Below are 20,147 nucleotides of genomic sequence, written 5' to 3'. Positions count from 1 at the left end.
TATTCAACTGCAGCAGCCCCCAGTTGCTCAGCCCCTGCATCCAGCAGCCTCCTACCGTAGTCTGAAGCCAAACTGGTAAACCTTTACCTGAACCCCTTGAGCTTCTCACTTGAGCTGCTGGAAAAAATGCATCCTCGAGCCTTAGCTTGCAATAAAAAAAACTCAGCAAGCCTTCACTCCTTTAATATTGCACCTCTTCATTGACATCATCTACTTTTGTACCATTTTGCTATCTTTTGCTGCAGTAAAACTACATGCTTAAGCCAGAAAAATTCTCGCATCAAGTGTTGGGAAACAAAACAAGGTTTGGGTGCCTCCTTTTGTTGATACTGATAGATAACATGGAAACACTGACATCTCTAAAGAAAAGATACCAGAAATCGTTCTCATCAATAATTATATGCAAGAATCAGGATATGAGAATCACATGGAAATCAATACTTCCAACCACTTCTGAGATTAGAGTGACACAATCACAAGAAAATTTTGCAAACAAAATAGAACACCTAGCAAATATCTAGAAGCAGTCCTGACAATGATTGCTCAAGGACTCAAACCTAATCACCAGCTATGCCGGGAATTAGACATACAAGAGCAGAACCCAATTGGTTGTTCTTCAAGAAGTTTGAGGATCATGAAGCAGCAAAGACATTCCCCCAGCAGCTGGAGCCCCCACTTAATCAAAAGCATCATCATCGTCATCTGGAAGGGGCTGTGCTGCTGCAGCTGCTATCTCAGCTTCATACCTGAAAACAGAGATGATTTGGCCTCACAATTAGGAAATCAAGGCAGGATGATATTAAAAAAAATATAAAATAGAGGTTGTAAACTGAAAAAACAAAGGCATATATAAGCATGGGCAAACATAAACAGAAAAAGAGAATATAAGGATAAGTGTTTCCTCCCACCTCCCATATTCCACTCTATATTATCATTTTTGAATGACACATTAGATGCCAAATCAAGACCCCACACACACACACACACACAGATATATATATATATATATATATATATATATATATATATATATATATATATATATATATATTATGTATATATATATACATAATATGTATATGTAAGGTGAGCCTTATAAGTGTACGTAAGGTGAGCCTTGGCGCAACGGTAAGGTTATTCCATTCTGATCTGAAGGTTATGGGTTCAAAATATGAAAAAATAGCCTCTACATACAGAATTAAGGCTGCATATATTTGACCATCCCCAGACCCCACAATGGCGGAAGCCTCATGCACTAGACCGCCCTTTTCTATTATGAATGTGTGTATACCATATCTCCGTGCATGTAAATTATGTGTTTTTACTTGCATCTATGTATATTATTAATGTATTTATATTATGTGCATTTGAATGCTTGCATACACGTGTCCATAAAATCACAGAATTGGCTAATTGCTCCAGGTACATACTTTGCGCTAATGCAGGAGGCACAGATGTCGCCCATTTTCTTTTCAAAAATGTATTGATGTCAGCGGAAACAAGATGCAGGTATTTTACATAGTACCAGGGGGATTTTCATTTCAAAACCCTATTCATGCTAACACATAATGATGATCAGAACCATGACATTAGAACTCACAACTAGCTATATTACCAACAATTTTTCCACGAAAACTCAGAATTCACTTATCAAATTCAAAGAGTGTTGTTGCATGCATGCATCATCCTTTCCCCATTATTCCATACCTTTAACAATGCGAGAAAATTATATAATACTAAGGTAACTCATAATCTCAGTGATGCTGTCAAGTTTTTATTTCACTCACTGTTGTTGTGCAGCAAGGTCAATATGAACTTCAGGAGGAGCCAGAGCCGGTGACTCAACAAAATGAAGGCTTGGATCCCTGCAAAAGGCAAGTTATCATATGTCAAACCCATTTACAAGGGTATTACTCAAATAAAGTTTGGTGCAAAAAGAACCACTGTACCCTGCGAGCTTTCTAGCCAGATACAGAAAAGGCTTCTCAAAATTGTAATTGCTCTTAGCAGAAATTTCATAGTACTGGAGATTCTTCTTCCTGTGAAATGTAACCATCTTTGCTTTCACCTGCCTGTTCTTTACATCAACCTTGTTGCCGCAAAGGACAATGGGAATATTCTCGCAAACCCTGAAAGCAACCATAGTTAAGTATGACTCAAAAAAGTAAAATCATGTTTAGGGTCATATTAGAAAATACAGAACAGGGTACCAAATTTTTGCAGTACTAACCGGCAAAGGTCCCTATGCCATGTGGGGACATTTTTGTATGTAAGCCTTGCAGTGACATCGAACATGATAATCGCACACTGGCCATGGATGCTGTCAAAGAAAGAATGCCCAGTTACAACCATGGCACAACACCCAGGAGTCAATATAATCCAATGAAGATGTAGCAGACAGCAGCAATCAAGTTCTCGCTCAATCAATAACCAATGGAGGACGAAAAAGAGAAGGCCAGAGTCTCGAACATCCAAGTACTGGATAGAGTTTTGTCAGCAAAGGCTCAACAACATATGATGTCTAGACAATAAAAGATAGCAAACATCAAGAAACAAGATACCGGTACTTTTGGATGATATGGATTACGAGACACCTGTATTCCAAGGACACAAATCACCCAAAATAGAAAAACAAGCATCATTTCTAAAGTATAGTAATTATCATGCTAGTCAAACAATATCTCACAACAGATATTGAACAGACAAATCAAACAAAGGAAGCATTGGCAGGTCACTTAAAAAGATCGACCAGTAATAAAAAATCAGAAAGCTTCCCAGAGGAATGATTACAAAGCCTATAAATTTTCACATTGTTATCAGCAAATTCAAAGCCTTTGTTCCATTTATTTCAAAAAAAGCCTTTGTTCCATGAGCAATAATAATATATAGAAAGGTAGAAAAATAGGTAGATACATACACATATACACACGCATACATAGATAGATACATGATACAAGGCAAGTTACTAATTTCAAACTCCCCATGTAGAATGTATGTCTAGTTCAGTAGAACACAAGCAGCAAAATACCAATTGCAGTATGGGCATCACTCTGATATCACTATTCATCTGACTCCACAAAGCAGAAAATGTTTCAGATGCAAAATGTCGATGCAGGCGCTTTAATAGTACAATCACAAGAGCATGCATGTAAAATCATGTTTACCTTCACATCTACAAACAGAATAATAGATTCATATGAAGTTTGTGGATACATGAGAAGCAAAATCTAGAAAGTAAAGCATTCATCGTTGCATCCATGCGCATAGTATTAGAAGGACAGACGGTAGGATGCAGAGGAATGGTACAGGCAGATATAATAGTTCCAGAAGCAGAATAAAAGTATGCTACATGTTCAAATCCGCATTTCGAATATTTGTGAATGACTATTATTGTTAAAGGTTGTAGGATGAAGCGAGCTCCTAATATAATATATACAAGTTACTATCTCAAATTCAACATTGTAAATTATAAACTAAATTCAAGGGTGTAAAAAACTTTCTAGCTGAAGCCAGATAGTGAACTCTGTAAATGGTGCCAAGGCAACTGCCTAGGAAGGAAAGGCCCCGATGCCTTAATTCTGCATGCCTTTCATGATATACATAAATGAGCATGTGCGTACACAGACATGCACGTATCACTCTTTTTGCACCATATATGGAATCACCAAACCTATTTGCCATGCTTAACTCTAAAGATCAAAATCCCCAAAAAGGAGAGCAGTTACAGCATTACTTCCACTGCAGCAGCCAGCACCCAGAAAGGAGGGGGGATTTGCACCAAACAGGGGGGGAAGGACACAGCAAGCACTGAAAAAGAAGAAGGAAAGGAAGAAACAGAGGAGGCAAGCAGAACAGAGGCTAGCAAGCAGAAATAGGAGGAGAAGAAAACACAGGAAAAGCAAAGTCAGATGAAGCAGTAGTAAAAGAAAAAAACGTAGAAAAATCAGAGAGAAACAAGATGAAGACTGATCTGAAGAAGAAAGAAAGAAAGAAAGAAGAAAGGGAGAAAGAAAGGACGAAAAAGTTATTTAATATATATACATATACGTACATATATACATACATATGTATATGTAGATACAGAAGATGTGAAGTTGGCCAAGATCAAATTAATGAGACAATAACCAATGACCACTAATGCATAATAAGTTTCTTTTTTCTGAGTGGATGACCACAAGCGCATAATCAGGTTCATCTAGACAAACTTGCACATTATCGTTACTATGAGATACAGTAACAATTGTGGCACAGACGTTATTGGGTTTAATTTTTATTACAGGCTGCTGTATATGGCACTTGCCTTTCTCAACTTTCTTACTTTCACTAGTATTTTTACTTTTAATCAATATACAACTAAAAATTTTGGTATCTCATTCAGTTAGCCACTTTCACTTTAAACATCCCGATGGTACAGCAATTCTTGTTCACAAATGCAAGAAGAGCATACAAAAAGGAAGTAACATCAAATTATCAACAAAAAAGACTATTAGAGATTTTAAACCACATAAAGAACTGCCACCACACTTATGCCACCCTCCTCTCTACTTGAACAACTGTGTGGGAACAGTAAACTAGCAAGACCATATGAGCCTCCCACTATTAAGAGCTATTCAAAAAAATGAAATATAAGCAAATAAAATAATAAATGCATCCAAAAGCAACTCACACAAAAACTTAACATGGTGAACCCTAAGAACATCCATAAATTCCAATCGAAACATGGTAATTGCAACCATCATAAATTATCGACTAAGTTTCTATCATCAGCAGCAAAACAACTTTTTTTCTTTTTCATTTAGAAGAAGCAAATGGGTTGCAAAAGCCACTGCCAGTTGACCAAGTAATGACTGCACCGATAGACATCAGACATTCAATTTCTCAAAAAGAAATTGCTGGTTTAAAATTCTAAGAGACCTAAAACTGCATAACAGTTTGTGCTTGAAAAAGAAAATACGATAGCAATGCAGCAGCAAAATAGATTCTAATACATATTAAGATTTAAAGGTCACTGCCAATGCAAATCAATAAAGCAGATATCCAACAGCAAGCCAGTTTCGATTATTAATTGATAGTTGAAAGTATAAGAAAATCCCCTATAACTGATTTTATACAGAATGAAATATATACATCAAATAACTCCTAAAGAATATACTCGCCAGTCGACTTCTCATGAAATCTGCAATGCAGATATTTTCTATCGGCAAGATACAATGGCAATGGCCATGATCTGGCATGCAGTACATAACATATGAAGGCTCATTGGAGGAAACCTCCACGATGACATGTGCTTTTCATGACAATGATAAATCTGAGACTTAAAAGACTGCACAAGTGTAGAGCAAAATATAACCACCGCATATGCCGCAAATTTCACAAAAACTCTGATACTATATCCAACAAAAAACCAATCTATATTATGGAATGATATGAATTCTGTCCAAAAACCCAATATAGACCGGAATGCAAAGAAGACTCTCACGGGGAAAGTACACAACCCACTCACACGAAAGCTATCAAATTAATAAAGCTCATGTTCACAGCAAAAAAATAAAAGATACAGAACACTAAAAGGATAGAGCAAAACTAGAGTGAAGCACATAAAAATATGAAAGAGTAGAGAAAGATCAGAAGCGATGTCTCACTAATATCCATCCCTAAGCCCACCAAACTTCTCCTGTCCCGCGGTATCCCAGCAGTAGAACCGGACCTTTCCACAGTTGGTGTGGAAATCCAAGGGATGGACTTCGACACCAATGGTAGCTGCCAAAGAAACCAAGAACTCGATCATTTTTTTTAAAGAAAAGGAAAATAATCAATATTTAAAAAAAAGAGAATGTATATTTCTTGGTATGTCAGACACCTACGTTCATATTTCTTCTCAAATTCCCCCGTGAGATGTCTCTTGACGAAGGTAGTCTTCCCTGCAGCAGATCAGAGAACTTCTTAAAAATCAGTTCTCTTTCGTCCGATCAATCAACAAAAAAAATGGATCAAGAAAGAGCCAAAAGAAGAGCTTAATCGCCTAAAATTCTGGATCAGTGTAGAAAGAAGAAAGAAAATTATAAAAAAACCAAAAAAAAAGGAAAGAAAGAAACAGAACAAGAAAAAGTAAAGAAATAAAGAAAGGGTCACCTGTCCCACCGTCCCCAACGATCACGAGCTTGAAGCTAGGGTAATCCACCGTCTGTTGGCTCGGAAGCGCCTACAACACACACGAAGGAAATGAAAACGCATGAAGAACAAGAAGAAGAGAGCAAAGATCGGCAGTAAAAACCCCAAGAAATCCATAGGGTCAGAGATGGCACGCACGCAACACAGGAATTAAATCCCTCAAAGTAACCGTCAAAATTAGAGAGAAATAAATCCCTGAAACTTAGAAAAAGAACGAATGATGCAAAAGAGAAGAAAGCGGAAGAGAGAATAGAAGAAAAATTACCATCTTTCCTCGACGGATTCCAAAGAGGGTGGATGGGGGGTTCCTCCTCTCTCGGCGTCGCCGCCGGTTCGGCGCTGGGAAAAGAGATTTGGAGCGAGCGGCCGGGGGTGAAGGGGCAGTTCCAAGGGTTGGGGGGGTATATAAAGGCCGGGCCTGGGCATCGATCTAACGCTACCCTCGGCTTAAGCATGACGCGACTCTCCCAGCCGTTAGATCCAAAGGCGCTCCAGCCCAAAATTAAATTCCCGCTGTGCCGTTCCGGCAAGAATTAAAAGCTGCGTTTATTTAATGACGTCATTGAGATGTCAGCTGCCATCACGCGGGCCGGGCCTCTAAGGCGGTTCCTCACCCACGGGCCCAATAGACTATGATCTTAGCGTAGGCCGGGTCGGTAATCTCCGCCAAGCGCATCATGTACAAAGATACGGATATCCTATTCTGGGCCATGCTACTCTGCTAGGCCCACCTGGCAAGAAGGACCGTCTCACCGACGTCACAAATTCTAGCCAACTGCAATCTGGAGGCATAACATCCTAGCCATCATAAAACGTACATGCTTTAATTGGGAATGAGACATATAGGTGGCTAGCTCAACACTGTACCAATGTCCAATATCCACACTTTCTGTGATTGATGGTATATTTCCTCTTTCATCTCAAAAATAAATGCACATATTAGCTAAAAATGAGCATGGGCATGCAAAAAAAAAAAAAGGCCGAACCACGAATCTGGCCCAAATCCATCTCTTTGATTCGGTTTATAATGTTTTTCTTTTTTTCGATTCGGTTAGATATCAATTTGAATTTACAGTGAAAACTGGTTCGAACCAATATGACCCGACCCTATCTATATGTATGTGTCTTTTATTTTTTAAATTTTATCTATATTTTTACTTGTATATAAAATAAAAGTTTTATGCATAAACTCTGCATAACTTATTGAACATAATCGAATATATCGAACCGTATTTCTCAGAATAGTTTTCAGCTTCTTTTTTTTAAGATAGTCGGCTCGATTTTGGTTTCAGTTTTAGGAGACTGATTTAAATCAATTCAGTTTCAGATATATCTTCAAACCAACTTGACTTAATCCATATATAACCTTAATATGAGTATCCTCTCTCCTTCCATTTTTTTTTTCTTGTTTTTTCTGTTTCTCTTGAGAATAATGGAATGATGAGAGTTTTTTCTACTACAAAAAATTAGCGTCAGCTGCAAAAAAAAAAAAAATACAGCATTTGAAACCTCTATAGCTTGAAGTTTTCTCTTTTTTTTTTTAATCATAGCAGATGTAAACCATATTTTATATATATATATATAACTGTGCAATCTAAGGCACAGAGGAAAATGGCAATCCAAGTGAAAGAGCTGTGTTGCTGGAAATTGGACCCGGGAGCCGCCGTGAAGCCGGGGAAGGAGGAGCTCCGCTACTGCAGGAGGCGGACGGCGGTGCGCCGGCTGACTGCGTCCTCCGCCGCGGGGGGTGTGCAAGTCCTGCAAGGAAAACCGGTGGCCGGGCTCCCCGGCGCCGGCCCTCCGATGCCTAAGTCAGAGGGGCCAAGTATGTGGAGAGAGCAGGGAAGAGAGTATATGGAGAAGACAGCAGGAACATTTGGATAAGATAAAGAAGACGAAGAGGATGATGTCCTCAATTGTGTCTGTGCTTTCCGGCGGGTTCAGTCCCGGGGATCTGTTTTCGTTTTTTGTTCTCCTCCCTCCCTTTTCCCCCCAGGTTTTCTTTTATAGGAGGATTTTGGTTACCTGGGAGGTGACAGGAGGTTTGTCCTGTTTTGTAATAATTGGGCACGATTTAGCCCATTAATGGCGTAATGGAGAACGGGACCGGATCAGAGCGGAATCAGGGAGTTGTCACGGTCGATCGGACATGTTGGAGTGGTTGAACCGCCGGCCGTAGCGGGCCTGGGGTCTGTAGATGGTAAGTGCATTTATTACCGAATGAACCGGTGGCCAGGTAGAGCCATACGCTCTGATGGTTCAGTGATCCGGAGATCGTCTTGGGCCGTGTTCATTAAATGCCTGAGTGCATCGGAGACTTGAGGGAGTCTCATGCATTAATGGCGGGTCGTGCCGAACGCCTGCGGAGATCTTATGCCTTGATGGCTTGGAGATAGTGGCGGGTCGCAAGCCGTAGGAGTTGTTAAGTCCCTTGGACTTTAGGCGGGGGTTGAACATTTGGTTAAGGCATCGGCTCGGCAAGGGTGCCGAGCCGAGCTGGTCGCCCAATGGGGCACCCTGTGGCGGGGCTGCTTTGAGTACTCCTGGTCGGCGCCCTTTAGGCGAGCACCTTCTAGCAGAGCGCCTCGGCGCTGTCTCTGGTCGGCACTTTCTAACCGAGCAGCTTATTTTGGTTGGGCACCTCTTGGCGCGCACTCTGGTCGGCGCCCTCTAGTCGAGCGCCTTCCTGGTCGGCATCCTTTGGCCGAGCAGCTTTCTGGTCGGCGATCTTTGGCCGAGCAGCTCTCCGTTCGGCACTCTTTCGCCGAGCAACTTTCCGGCTGGTGCTCTTCGGCCGAGCGCCTCCGTGAATGTATGGCTTGGGGTTCTTCCCCCAACAAGCTGGAACTGAATTTTTTGTTCCTAGAAATTTTCATTACCACCAGCATTTTTTTTCAGCGCTCAAAATTACCCTTGGTTGAAGATTTTCTTTGTTTTCTATTCTCAGAAGTTGAAAACCACAGTTTAAAAATAAAAAGGAAATAAAAAAATCAGTTATATATAGCCAGCAAAATTAGATATTCTATTGTTTAAAACATGCCATCGTGTTTTGATTTTTTTTGTGCGCAAAATAACCAGCAATATTTATTTTTTTTATTGGAAGAACAAGATCTGAGCTTTTTTTTGTTCTTAGAAAATTTCAACTAGCTACCACTTTTTTTTTTTTTTGCAGTGCTTGAAGCCACTCGTGGTTAAAGGTTTTCTCTGATTTATGTTTACAGAAGATGAACACCGCATTAAAAAAAAAGAAGAAGCAATATTAAAATATATATATATATATATATATATAATAGCAACTTTTATTTTATTTCTAAACTCGAACTAATTTTTCTTGCCTAGCAAAATGTTGTTTTATTTTTTAAGAAAAAATATATTTTTTTTATTTTCTCCAATCGCGCAAGAGAGGAAACAATGAGAAGAAAAACTGTGGGTCCCTCTGAACCGTGTTCCCTCCTGATCTTACCCTGTCAACCCTGTTATTTCTCTTTTCTACTTGTCATGAAAATGATATGGGAAGAGGAATGCTGCTTTTTTTTGGCAACAACCCCTCTATATCTGCATGATAGAATAAAAAGAAAAGGTAGAGAAAAAAGTAGGGAAACAATGCTTGATTAGAAATCAACAGGCAGCACAGTAAATTGCGCATGTTTCAAAAAAAAAAAAAAAAAAGAAGCATAAATAGACCTGAGTCTCTAAAATGTTAAAATCACCATTTGTCTCATAAGCTTAAGCTCAAAAATTCAAGACCTCTGCTCTGATATCATATTAAAATTACCATCTATCTCGAAAACTTAAACTAATAGAATAAAATAAATTTATTTATATTTTTTATATTTTTTTATATAAAGGTAGGTAAGTCATATCTCGCCACCATTCTCTATCATAGATGAGGATTATGAGGCTATTGGAAAGATATTGACCATCGCCCCTCACTGTTGATCCGAAGTTGAGTATCTAACCATGCTCGGATAAGGGTGGGATGCTGACTTTTGTCTCTTTTCCCTTGATAGCAAGATAACATGCATCCTATATTTAAGGTTATCCAACTTTTTATAAGGTACGAATTTTGATGACATCACGGTATACTTAATATTTGCTCATATGACACTTGCCCGTTTGAAAATATGTAGCTATGTTATTTTTAAGAATTTTTTTTACATAAAAATTCTTTTAAATATCAAATTTTACATAAATATCCTTCTAAAAATGATATTTGCATGTATACCCTCATAAAACACTCATTTTGTTATTTTTTCTTTTTTTATTCTTGTTTTTGCATATGTACCCATATCATCTAATGCCGTTAAAAAAATTAACGGTTTCAAATTAAAATAACTAAAATATCCTTAATGGTAAATGTACAAAAAGAAACATTTATAATACAATCATAATAGAAGACACAAAAGTAATTTTAAAATTTTATTTTATTTTTAATTAAAATAAATATGATTTTTATTAACGGTGTTAGAAGAACCGTTATATTAGAAGTATTTGTGCAAAAACAGTATTTTATGAGGGTACAGAAATAGATATAAATTTAAAAAAATATTCACACAAATTTAAACTTTTAGATGGGCATTCAAGCCAAAAAAAATAAATAAATAAACCACTCACGGCCTCTGGGTTAAAAATCCACCTGCACGCTGAATCGAATCATACGGATGATGTACATCACATCATGTCAACCATGCAGCTTCATCATGTGGGAGCACCAAGCCCTCTTCATGCTGTTAAATAGTGGCAAATAAATAGTGGCGATAACTCTAACACGACACATGACATGCTGCAAACTTTTTTTCCTAAATTATGGATTTTAATACATCGCAACAATATTATTATCAGCCCATATGACCCTTGTCCGTCTTGAGAAATGTCTCACTCTTTTTTTTTGAGTTGCGCACTGTTGCGGGTGTCCGCTTTAGAGGCCATTAACCACGCCCTTGGGGCTACGCACATCTTCACGATTTTGTTCCACAAAAAGATCTTCGGAAGGAAAGATTTTGGCCTCCTCATTATAAGACACAGACATTTCCGCTATTCGGCCGGTATGGAACTAAATTCGAAAACTACACCCACAACACAGCCCCCCAGCGGAAAGGTCATGTGCGCACATAGCCCCCCAGTCTCAGAGAGAGTTTCTGCTCATGGGCGGGCCCTTACCTAGCGCGCCATCTGTTGCGGATTTTTGCCCGCAACAGCACAGTCCCAACCGGATTTGGAACAGAGAAAACGACTGCGTACCTCCCGAGGTATTGTCTGCTCTGAGGACCGTTAACCATGTCCTTGGCGCTAGGCACACCCTCATAGTTTTGTCTCACAAAAAGGCCTTCGAAAGAAAAGGTTTTGGCCTCCTCATTATAAAGCACAGATCTTTACGCTATAGGCAAATAAAGAAAGGAAAAAGACATGGGGTGGCAAGTCTACCAGGATATGTGGCCTGTTGCATTTTTTTCTCTTTGAAGGAAAAAAAAAGAGGAAAAAACCATGGCGGAACACAACATGTGTCAGGGAGGCCCCTAGACGAATCCTTTTGATGAACCCAAATTATGATTAAGACCTTCAATACTTTCTATGGTAAGCAATATGCTCGCTATTTAGATCAACACTAGCATGCATCATGTACGTTGTGTGAAACATATTTTTTTTCTTTTTTTAATTATTTTATAAATATAAAATAGCAATATAATAATTATAAAAGAAAGAAAGCTTTAATAACTAAATATCTATTGCATATTAAATAATAAATTTTGCATAAACTTTCATAATTAATATTGGCATCCAAAATACTAATCGTGTAAGAATGGTACAATTTTTTTCTTTTTTTGATTGTCCTTAAAATACAATATCAAACTATTTTTTTTTCACATTTTAAGCAACAAACTTTTATGGGGGTCGCCGAGCATGTTAATATTTATGTCATAAATATCTATTATACATTAAGCAATAAATTTTAATGATATTCTAGCATATTAATTCTAGCATCCATAGAAAAATTCGGCACAAATTTGAAGCTTCATTTTTAGATATGTATGATATAATGGAAGCCGTACGAGGCCAATCTATGAGGACACCTCCAGCAAGATTTTTCTATTTCCCTTGAATGAACCATGGAGAATACCGATCATCAAAAATAATAATAATAACAACAATAGTATTACTCTGGCAACAAACGGTGGCCGCACATCAATGGAATTGCAAAGCAAGTGCAATTCTATTCATGCCTTGGATGATCGAGGCTTGTTTGTTCGTGAATATTAACGTTTCGTGACGCCCTTGGGGTTGCGGATGCTGACCAGCGCGACGTCGTCGAGCACGGGCCCGCAGAGCGAGCTGAGGTCGTCGCGCCGGGTGCTGTAGTTGGAGCTCAAGAAGACGATGCGGGTGCGGGCCTTGCTCGCCCGGAAGCGGAGCACGGCGCGCTTGGCTCCGCCGGCGCCCTTGGACTCGTAGGGGACCTTGACGGTGTGCTCGCCGGCGAAGGCCTCGACGATCATGCTGCCCTCGCAGGCGTTGGAGGCGTCGCCGACGGAGAAGGCGAGGGCGTAGGCGCGGCCGGGGACGGTGCGGACCTCCTGTGCGAGGGCGCTCTCCTTGCCGGCGAGGAGCTCGACGGCGCGGCGGCCGTGGGGGACGAAGAAGTGAGCGGAGTCCAGGTACTTGACCGCCTTGGGGGAGTCTACCATCCAGCCGGGGAGTGGGGAGTGGTCGTCCTCCGTGGTCGGGGGAATGAGGACCCCCCACGTGGTGTTGGGGAGGATGTAGGGCCCTTCCTCAAAGTCCCCGTTCTTCAGCAGGTTCTCTGCCGGATTTTACGCAATGCATGCCGCATAAGATCAAAAAGTTTGCATATGTACATTGAGTGTATATATATATATAGCTACTCTTTTAGTTGAGAAAGTATATGCTATGACAAGCCAAATATATGTTGAAAGAGGCCAACGAGGCTGCCGACTGGGTGGTTGCTTATGTGGTCTGCCACTCCGAAGGCATCAATGGGCTGAAGAGAGAGAGTTGCCTAAGGCACTTCATGACTTATTGTTTTCTGATTTTATTGAGTGTATCCGTATTAATATATAAAATACTTGTTTTAGCAAAAAAATATTTATATGTATATACTATGGTATAAATCACAGCTGCTGGTTTCTGGCCGTGCACCGAGAGAAGCGCTTTGTGAATTGAGGTCCACATAAACAAGTGGCTGTGATCGGTGTGGTGCATCGCCAGGTGGTAGGATATAATTTCTGGGATGGTGAGGGGGAGCCTTACTGTTGGTCCTGCTGGGCGGGTGCAGCGCCTTGACGGCCACGGAGTCGATGAGCGGTCCACAGGCCGGGTCCTCCTCAACGCCGGGGTTGTGGATGACAACCTCGGCGACGTCGGACTTGGCGTTCCAGGCCCAGGCGTAAGAGTCCCAGCCATTGCTGCTGTACATGGTCTGCATGGGGACGACGCCGGACTCCGGCGCCACCGAGACGTTGAGCCGTTCGTCCTGCGCGCACGTCCGGGCGGCGCTGAACGTCAGCGAGTACCGCACCCCTCTCGTCACCTTGATCCGCTGCTTGATGGAGGCCTCGTTCCCCAATCGGACGGCGTACGACCCCTCGGGGACCACCAGCAGCATGTCCCCTTGCTTGTGGCCCCATGGTATGTACTCTACCGTGCCCGAGATCTCCCATCGGGGTATGGCGTTCCGGCCGATCACCTCCGTTCCCCTTAGCTTCGACGACGCCGGGCCCAGCTCGAAGTTACCGTTGGGCAGCAACCCTGCATATATATTGCCGATTTTATTAGTGAATACTTGGTCTTCTAAATTAAACGAATTTATTAAGCTCATCGGAAGGGGTGGGCATGTGATGTGTCTGGAATCTGTGAGGCAGCACCAACTCTGCCTTTTGACTCATTTGGACCCAGAAGACCTGCTGCCAGCCATGCTTGCCGTGTGTGGCCATGTTTCGGCATTCCAGGTTTCTCACTACTTCTGCATCAGAAAATTGTGGAAGAACGACCAAGGTCCGCTAAAATAGGGGAATGTAGTTCCGCCAGGGTCTCAAAAGCTATATATCTATCATGGTGTACTAAATGTTGTAGCATTCGTCTTAACATGCAAACCATGTCATTAATTACAAAATGCAAACACGGCGATTGGCTTGGTCGATGATAGTAGAGTTGGGGTCGTATGCCTGCATCAGATCACCATCAGATCACCCATCGCACAACTCTCAAAGCACTCTAAATTTCATCATTTATCTGCCTGCATGGATCTCAAAGAATCTAGTGGATGATCGAAAGATGCAACCTCGACCCATGATTCTGATGCATCTCATCCTTAAGGAGGCGAAGTAGAACTCTTGCCTAGCCGTAAAATACACCTATGCATGATAGGACAAATGTCCCGTGCATGGCTATACATGGAAGCCTGAATGCCGCACATGGGTGTATTAATTATTAAAACTAAATATATAATTAATTTATGGAGCGCTAAGAAATTATATGCACGAATGTTGACCAGCCAACGAGTGCCAAATGATCAGTCAAGCATAAACATACGTCCTATATGGCCGTGCACCACACCAATCAACTCGTCTTCTTCCCGTGGACCAATCATCGAGATGAGTGCAGGATGAATGAAGCCACGGGAAGAAGATGAGATGATTGGTGTGGTGCACGACCCTATATCGCACCACTATGGCTACTAAGCTTTGTTCGTGGGATAGACTATATCGGAGTTCACTTAATTACTATTGCTAAGCAGTCTTCCATGGAACATTGTCATCTAGTTACCGAAAATCCTGACGCCCGCATGTGGGTTTCATGCATGTGCTCGTTCATCAATTGTTCAGAACCACATGCAATAATCACGGTTGTTGCCAGAATAATTAAAGCAGGCGAATCACAGGGAGAGATCTTCCTCTGGAGAGCTTGGTCATTTACTCTGCCTCCGGCATAGGAATTCACTGCCAGTCTGCCACCTACCCTCTCGTCCGTCCTTGATACATGCATGGGGAAATAAGTAATAAAAACTCCGTAGCCTGCCAACTTTGCCCTCATCCCTTTTTTTACTCTATTTCCCAATAACTAGTTCGCTAACAGCTACAAATGAGAGATCCATCCTATAGGTGATCAATTACGTTGCTTAACCCCTGGATCTTCGTCCTCTAAATTTTGGTTTGCCAATCAATGCTTCTTTTTGTTCGAACAAGAAGTTGCCACAAAGTGAACCTCGACTCGATCCAAGCACCTTACAACAGGGACCATGGAAGGAAAAGCTATGGTGAGAATCCAATCAAGATTCATCTCTAAAACAAGAGGGTAAACAATGCTAAGAAGACTGATGTGCGGTGGACTCAAGCATGCTGGACTTCAATAGTTCATTCCCACTTTCATACGAATACGATGTTAACAAATAAATAAAAACCTTTCCTTTCAACATCACCAGGAGAAATTATGTGCTAGAGGGAAAAAATCTGGAACAACTCCAAGGTACGATCGAGGTAGGAGTGTAACTGTCTCGCCAAAAATAAGGAGTACTGATAGCTAGAATTTCTTCCCTCAAGGTCGAAGAAAAGAAAGAATTGCTTAACTCGAATATAAAAGAATAATATTATAGCATCTATAAGTGGCGTCGCCGGGAGATCTCACCGTCGGTGAAGGCCACGGCCATCGGGGAGATGGCACAGAGGAGGAAGAGCGGCGGCGCCACGAAGCCCAGCATTCTGGCCTCGTGGACGGATCCACCCAGAGACGGAGAGAGAGAGAGAAGAACACAAGGATGAAGCGAAGAGGCGAGAGCGATGGATGGATGGGTCGAACGGTGAGGAGCTTAAATGGATGCTCTCTATAGCAAAGGCCCTCCGATTTGTAGAAAATGTCGTAAATGACACTAAAGCCTGAACTAATAAGTAATAATGTAAGTCCTCCTAATTATTCCACCACCGGCAGATGCCGTATTTGAAGACCGTCGGGAGGAGTCTACTGGTTCCATCTCGGGAGGAGTCTGACAGGCTAGTGTTGAGGACATCGGGCCGGATGTGGGTACGAGTCAGGGATCTTCTTCCTCTTTTCAGTAGGGAGTCAACCCGACAGATTGAATGAGGATGGATTTGGAGGATGCAGGTTCATTCGTGTGTGGCTCTCTTCATCTGGAAGGTGGCATGGAGATGCCTACCGACCAAAAGTTTGCTAGCTCAGCAAGGAGTGCGGGTCACGCAGTGCTGTGTGGTATGTACGAAGATGGAGGAGACCATTGATCATGTTCTTTTGCAGTGCCCTAGGGCGAGAAAGATATGGAGCAGATCACCGGCCCCCTTGCCCTAGTCGGTGGAGTCAGCACATGACCTGATTCTTTTATTGAGAGTATCTATTTGGAGCCCCAGATTTTGGGAGGAGGGCATCTTCAGAGCATACTTGGCTTATCATATTTGGTTGGACAGAAATGTTGGCATATTTGAGGATAGGAGGCTATCTCCGAGGATGGTGGTTGATAAAGTTATATTGCAGTCGGGGAACGTTACTGCAGCTTTCACGTTGTTCACTACTGAGATGGTCAGGAACATCTGGGGCACTTTATCCACTATCACAGTGCCTAGGTTCGCCTTTGTTTCTTGGGTGCCCCCACTTCTTGATCATCTTAAAGTGAATTTCGACAGGAGCATATCGGTGGATGGTGTATCTGGGGGTGTTGGATTTATGATCAAAGATTCCTAGGGCAGGCTGGTGGCAGCCGGGGGTCAGTGCACACCGGGACTCACAGTTGTAGGGGCAGAGTTTCGAGCTGCATAGGAGGGGTTGTCATATGCGAGGAGGGTCCTCGGTGCCGAGCCGGTGCTTCTTGAAGGAGATTCTTTTGTGGTGATTACTGGATCCGAGGTGTGGATAGATATGATGATGGCTATTCCCTCATTAGAGAGATTCGGAGACTGGCTCAGGAGTTGGATGGTTTCTAGGCAGTACATGTATTTCGAAAGGCGAACAGGGCAGCAGACTGGGTCGCCTCCTTCGTCGCCCGGCATTCCGGGGAGTTCCTCCGGACATCTATAGGAGATATTCCCTCCTCTTTGTACTCTTTACTTTCTCGTGATCTGGCAGGATGTACTCACATTAGAGCTATATAATTTACCGTTTTTACCAAAAAAAAACCTCGGCCTTTTAGATGATCTCATAAAGCCTTTTTATTTATTTTATCTGCACCTCACACTAATCTCGCATGAGCATTACTTACTGAGTCAAGGGACAAAATACTCCACACAAGTGGAAGAAGGGATACAAAATGAGTCCAGAGAATCTCTTTAGAATGATGAACAGCGAGAAAGACGACTCAGTCAGCAGCTATGTTCATCTTCCAAAATAAATGCACAATCTGAAAGACGTCCTACTCCTGCAATATCTGCCGGACTTCTTCTAAAAGTGGATGGCCGAATATCTTTACCTTTTTATAAAATCCATTCAATCACCTCCACTAAATCTCCCTTCCTCTAATAGAACTCGTAGGCATGTGGCAGCTTTTCATCGGTTCAAGTTTGCCGCCTAAAATAGCAGGTTACCGCGATATTCCTCGATTTACGAGATGACGGTTTTAACCTCGCGGTCGGGGACGAGAGCTCCGAGGCGTCACATGGGGATGGGGCAGGAGGTATCAGAAACCACGACACCCTGATTCACCGGTCCGAGAGCTCCGTCATCATGTTACCCTTTAAATTATCTCGATATATCATGTACCTTATCCTGGATCAGATTCCCTTCCACCTTCTGATTTCTAAACTCTCTCATCCTACGGTTGTGATTCCTCTTAGTCCGTCGTAATTTTTCGCAGTTGCGAGCCGATCGGACTACCATAACCCTGGGTGAGTGTGGAACTAATCACATGGTTGAGATATTAAACAACAATTTGTAGGCGGACGCAAGTAAACTGGGCCATTAGCGAGCAAACGTCGAACTAACGGCGAGGATGAGTCACCTTATTCTCGTGATTTATATATTTGCAAGGTCGGCGCGGTTCTTTCTGTGGCCCGAAAATAATTGCAGGCTCATGTGCTCTTCCATTCGGATATCATGTGCTAATTAATCAGTATAGTACTGAGAGGCCACGTGGGTCTGCATGCGACGCCTTGCACAGCCTTAGTTGATCCTTTTTCTCGGCCCATGTCTCCAGAAGATGTATATCGTTGCCGAAAGAATGACCGCATGCATGCATGCATGGCCGGGAGACTTGATGATCTAGCGTTTAGACTGCCATTACATGGTGCACTATAACCTAGGATTGTTTTCTTATTCTCATCATACACCTCCACATATTTCCGGGTCCTGCATTACCATTTGATGCCCCATTATTAAAAATAAAAAAAAATTAAAGTATTTTTATATATTTTTTCACTGCAATTCGGTTCCCAAAATAAAAATTTTATTATTAAAATATTTTTTTGAAAAGCTGATATGTAAAAAATAATTTATATATATTTGGTTGACCATGAAAAAAATGACATATTTCAAAGTGACTTATATTTCGTCGAGCATCCATTTTTTCTGAAAAATTATATAAAATACCTATTATACTCTTAATAAAAAAAAAGATCTTATCACATTCTATCTAAAAGCTTAAGCATACTTTTGGAAAAAAAATTACCTCAATTTCTAACCAGTAAAAATTGAGCTTTCTCTCATATCTTATATGGTTTTTTCTTTGTCATAAAATATATGAATCTTAATTCCATGGAAAACTTATTTTTCTATATTTTTTTTAAAAATTCTAACCAAATATGAGGCATTTTCCACGATTTGATGGTCATTGTTCTTGCAACTTCACGACAGGGGCAACCAAGGTACACAAAGGGCAGGATGAATCATAGCACATGTGAGAAAAACATACAAGGCTGGCATGTTGCTTTTCTAGCGTGCAAATTGCATATCAACTGCTTTTGCCTTTTTGATACGTCATCATGTTTTAGAATTCAAGATTTCTCTTTTTAAATATTTTTATATAATAGAAAAACAAAGCGAATCTTCCAACTTCATATAAATTTAGGGACGGCAATGCTTAACCTAGTTCACCGTCTAACTTGATTCAACTCATCGTAGATCAAGTTAATTATCTATTTAATAAAATAATTGGATTTCAATCAGAACTTTTGATAAATTTATTAAATATCACGGATTTGGGTCAATAAATTTTTTACCTAACTTGTGCCCAATCCAATTTATATCTGATTCGTCCCGACCCGATGGCCACCTTTGCACATGGTTAGCTAGAGCACAGTGAAATGGGACCCCCCAGCGTGGGACTTATTCTAATGCTTACCCGACCAGACCTAATCATCCCCCATGTGGCTCATTGCCCCTTGAGGAGCTTAGGCCGGTCCCACATAAGCCTTCTTGCAGGGTTTTAGCCGTCGGCCCCGACGCTGGAATTTGGGGACCATGCGATGCTTCTCGCCTCTTCATTTGGACGGATCGAGAATCGACCTCGCGAGGAGGATGGCTTGACCGTCTGGACTGATAATTTTTTAAATCATAATTTGGTGCACAAGGGGTACTTGAAATCAGAGCTGTACCAAATTTGACCTCCCAAATAAACCATATGTTTCAGAAAGATGAGACGCAAGAGCGTAAGATATCATGTGGCATCACTTATATATTTTTCTTTTTTAGAAAAAAGTAATTTTTTTATTTATATTTTTCAAAAATTTTAAAAGTATAAATATGTTTATTTATAGTTAATTATTTAAAAATAATATAAATATAGTGATAGTGATAGCGGTGATGATGGATGTAATATGGTGGCGACGATGATTGTGATCACAATAACAATACAGTGAAGACAGAACAATAATGACCATAATGTTACGGCAAAGATGGCGACAATATTATGTTTAGGTATGTGTAGAAAACAAGCTTAATCATAAATCTAATTCAAATCAATCTTTTTTGGTTCGGCTTATATTATTTTTTTAGAAAAATCTAATTTGGTACAAAATAAATTTAGT

At 41.1% G+C, this 20,147-nt stretch overlaps 2 protein-coding genes across 2 annotated transcripts; both read right to left on the bottom strand.

The window, feature by feature from the left end:
- Positions 1-371: 371 nt before the first annotated feature.
- On the bottom strand, positions 372-6,594 carry LOC103708793 (GTP-binding nuclear protein Ran1B-like). The gene is made up of 8 exons (XM_008793878.6): positions 6,437-6,594; positions 6,133-6,202; positions 5,865-5,921; positions 5,643-5,760; positions 2,231-2,320; positions 1,950-2,129; positions 1,788-1,865; positions 372-746 (listed from the first exon to the last, which is right to left on the bottom strand). Exons 1-8 carry the CDS (start codon positions 6,437-6,439, stop codon positions 677-679), a joined length of 666 nt encoding a protein of 221 aa, XP_008792100.1. The 5' UTR covers positions 6,440-6,594; the 3' UTR covers positions 372-676.
- Positions 6,595-12,206: 5,612 nt separating this feature from the next.
- LOC103708794 (BIIDXI-like protein At5g11420) lies at positions 12,207-15,977 on the bottom strand. The gene is made up of 3 exons (XM_008793879.6): positions 15,811-15,977; positions 13,438-13,935; positions 12,207-12,970 (listed from the first exon to the last, which is right to left on the bottom strand). The coding sequence occupies exons 1-3, from the start codon at positions 15,881-15,883 to the stop codon at positions 12,426-12,428; spliced, it is 1,116 nt and encodes a 371-aa protein (XP_008792101.1). The 5' UTR covers positions 15,884-15,977; the 3' UTR covers positions 12,207-12,425.
- Between the last annotated feature and the right edge of the window lie 4,170 nt (positions 15,978-20,147).

This window comes from Phoenix dactylifera, chromosome 5 (assembly GCF_051530095.1).
Source record: "Phoenix dactylifera cultivar Ajwa chromosome 5, Ajwa_hap1_PhDact_Kaust_v1.1, whole genome shotgun sequence".
NCBI lineage: Eukaryota > Viridiplantae > Streptophyta > Magnoliopsida > Arecales > Arecaceae > Phoenix > Phoenix dactylifera.
This window is presented reverse-complemented; position numbering and strand designations above follow the sequence as displayed.

Coding starts and splice junctions, on each gene's coding strand:
- LOC103708794 (XM_008793879.6), bottom strand. CDS start 15,883: ATGCTGGGCTTCGTGGCGCCGCCGCTCTTCCTCCTCTGTGCCATCTCC. Junction 13,936..15,810: donor GGCCGTGGCCTTCACCGACG/GTGAGATCTCCC, acceptor ATATATATGCAG/GGTTGCTGCCCAACGGTAAC. Junction 12,971..13,437: donor CCCGCCCAGCAGGACCAACA/GTAAGGCTCCCC, acceptor AAAATCCGGCAG/AGAACCTGCTGAAGAACGGG.
- LOC103708793 (XM_008793878.6), bottom strand. Junction 5,761..5,864: donor ATTTGAGAAGAAATATGAAC/GTAGGTGTCTGA, acceptor TTTCTTTGGCAG/CTACCATTGGTGTCGAAGTC. Junction 747..1,787: donor GACCTTGCTGCACAACAACA/GTGAGTGAAATA, acceptor CTCTGTTTTCAG/GTATGAAGCTGAGATAGCAG.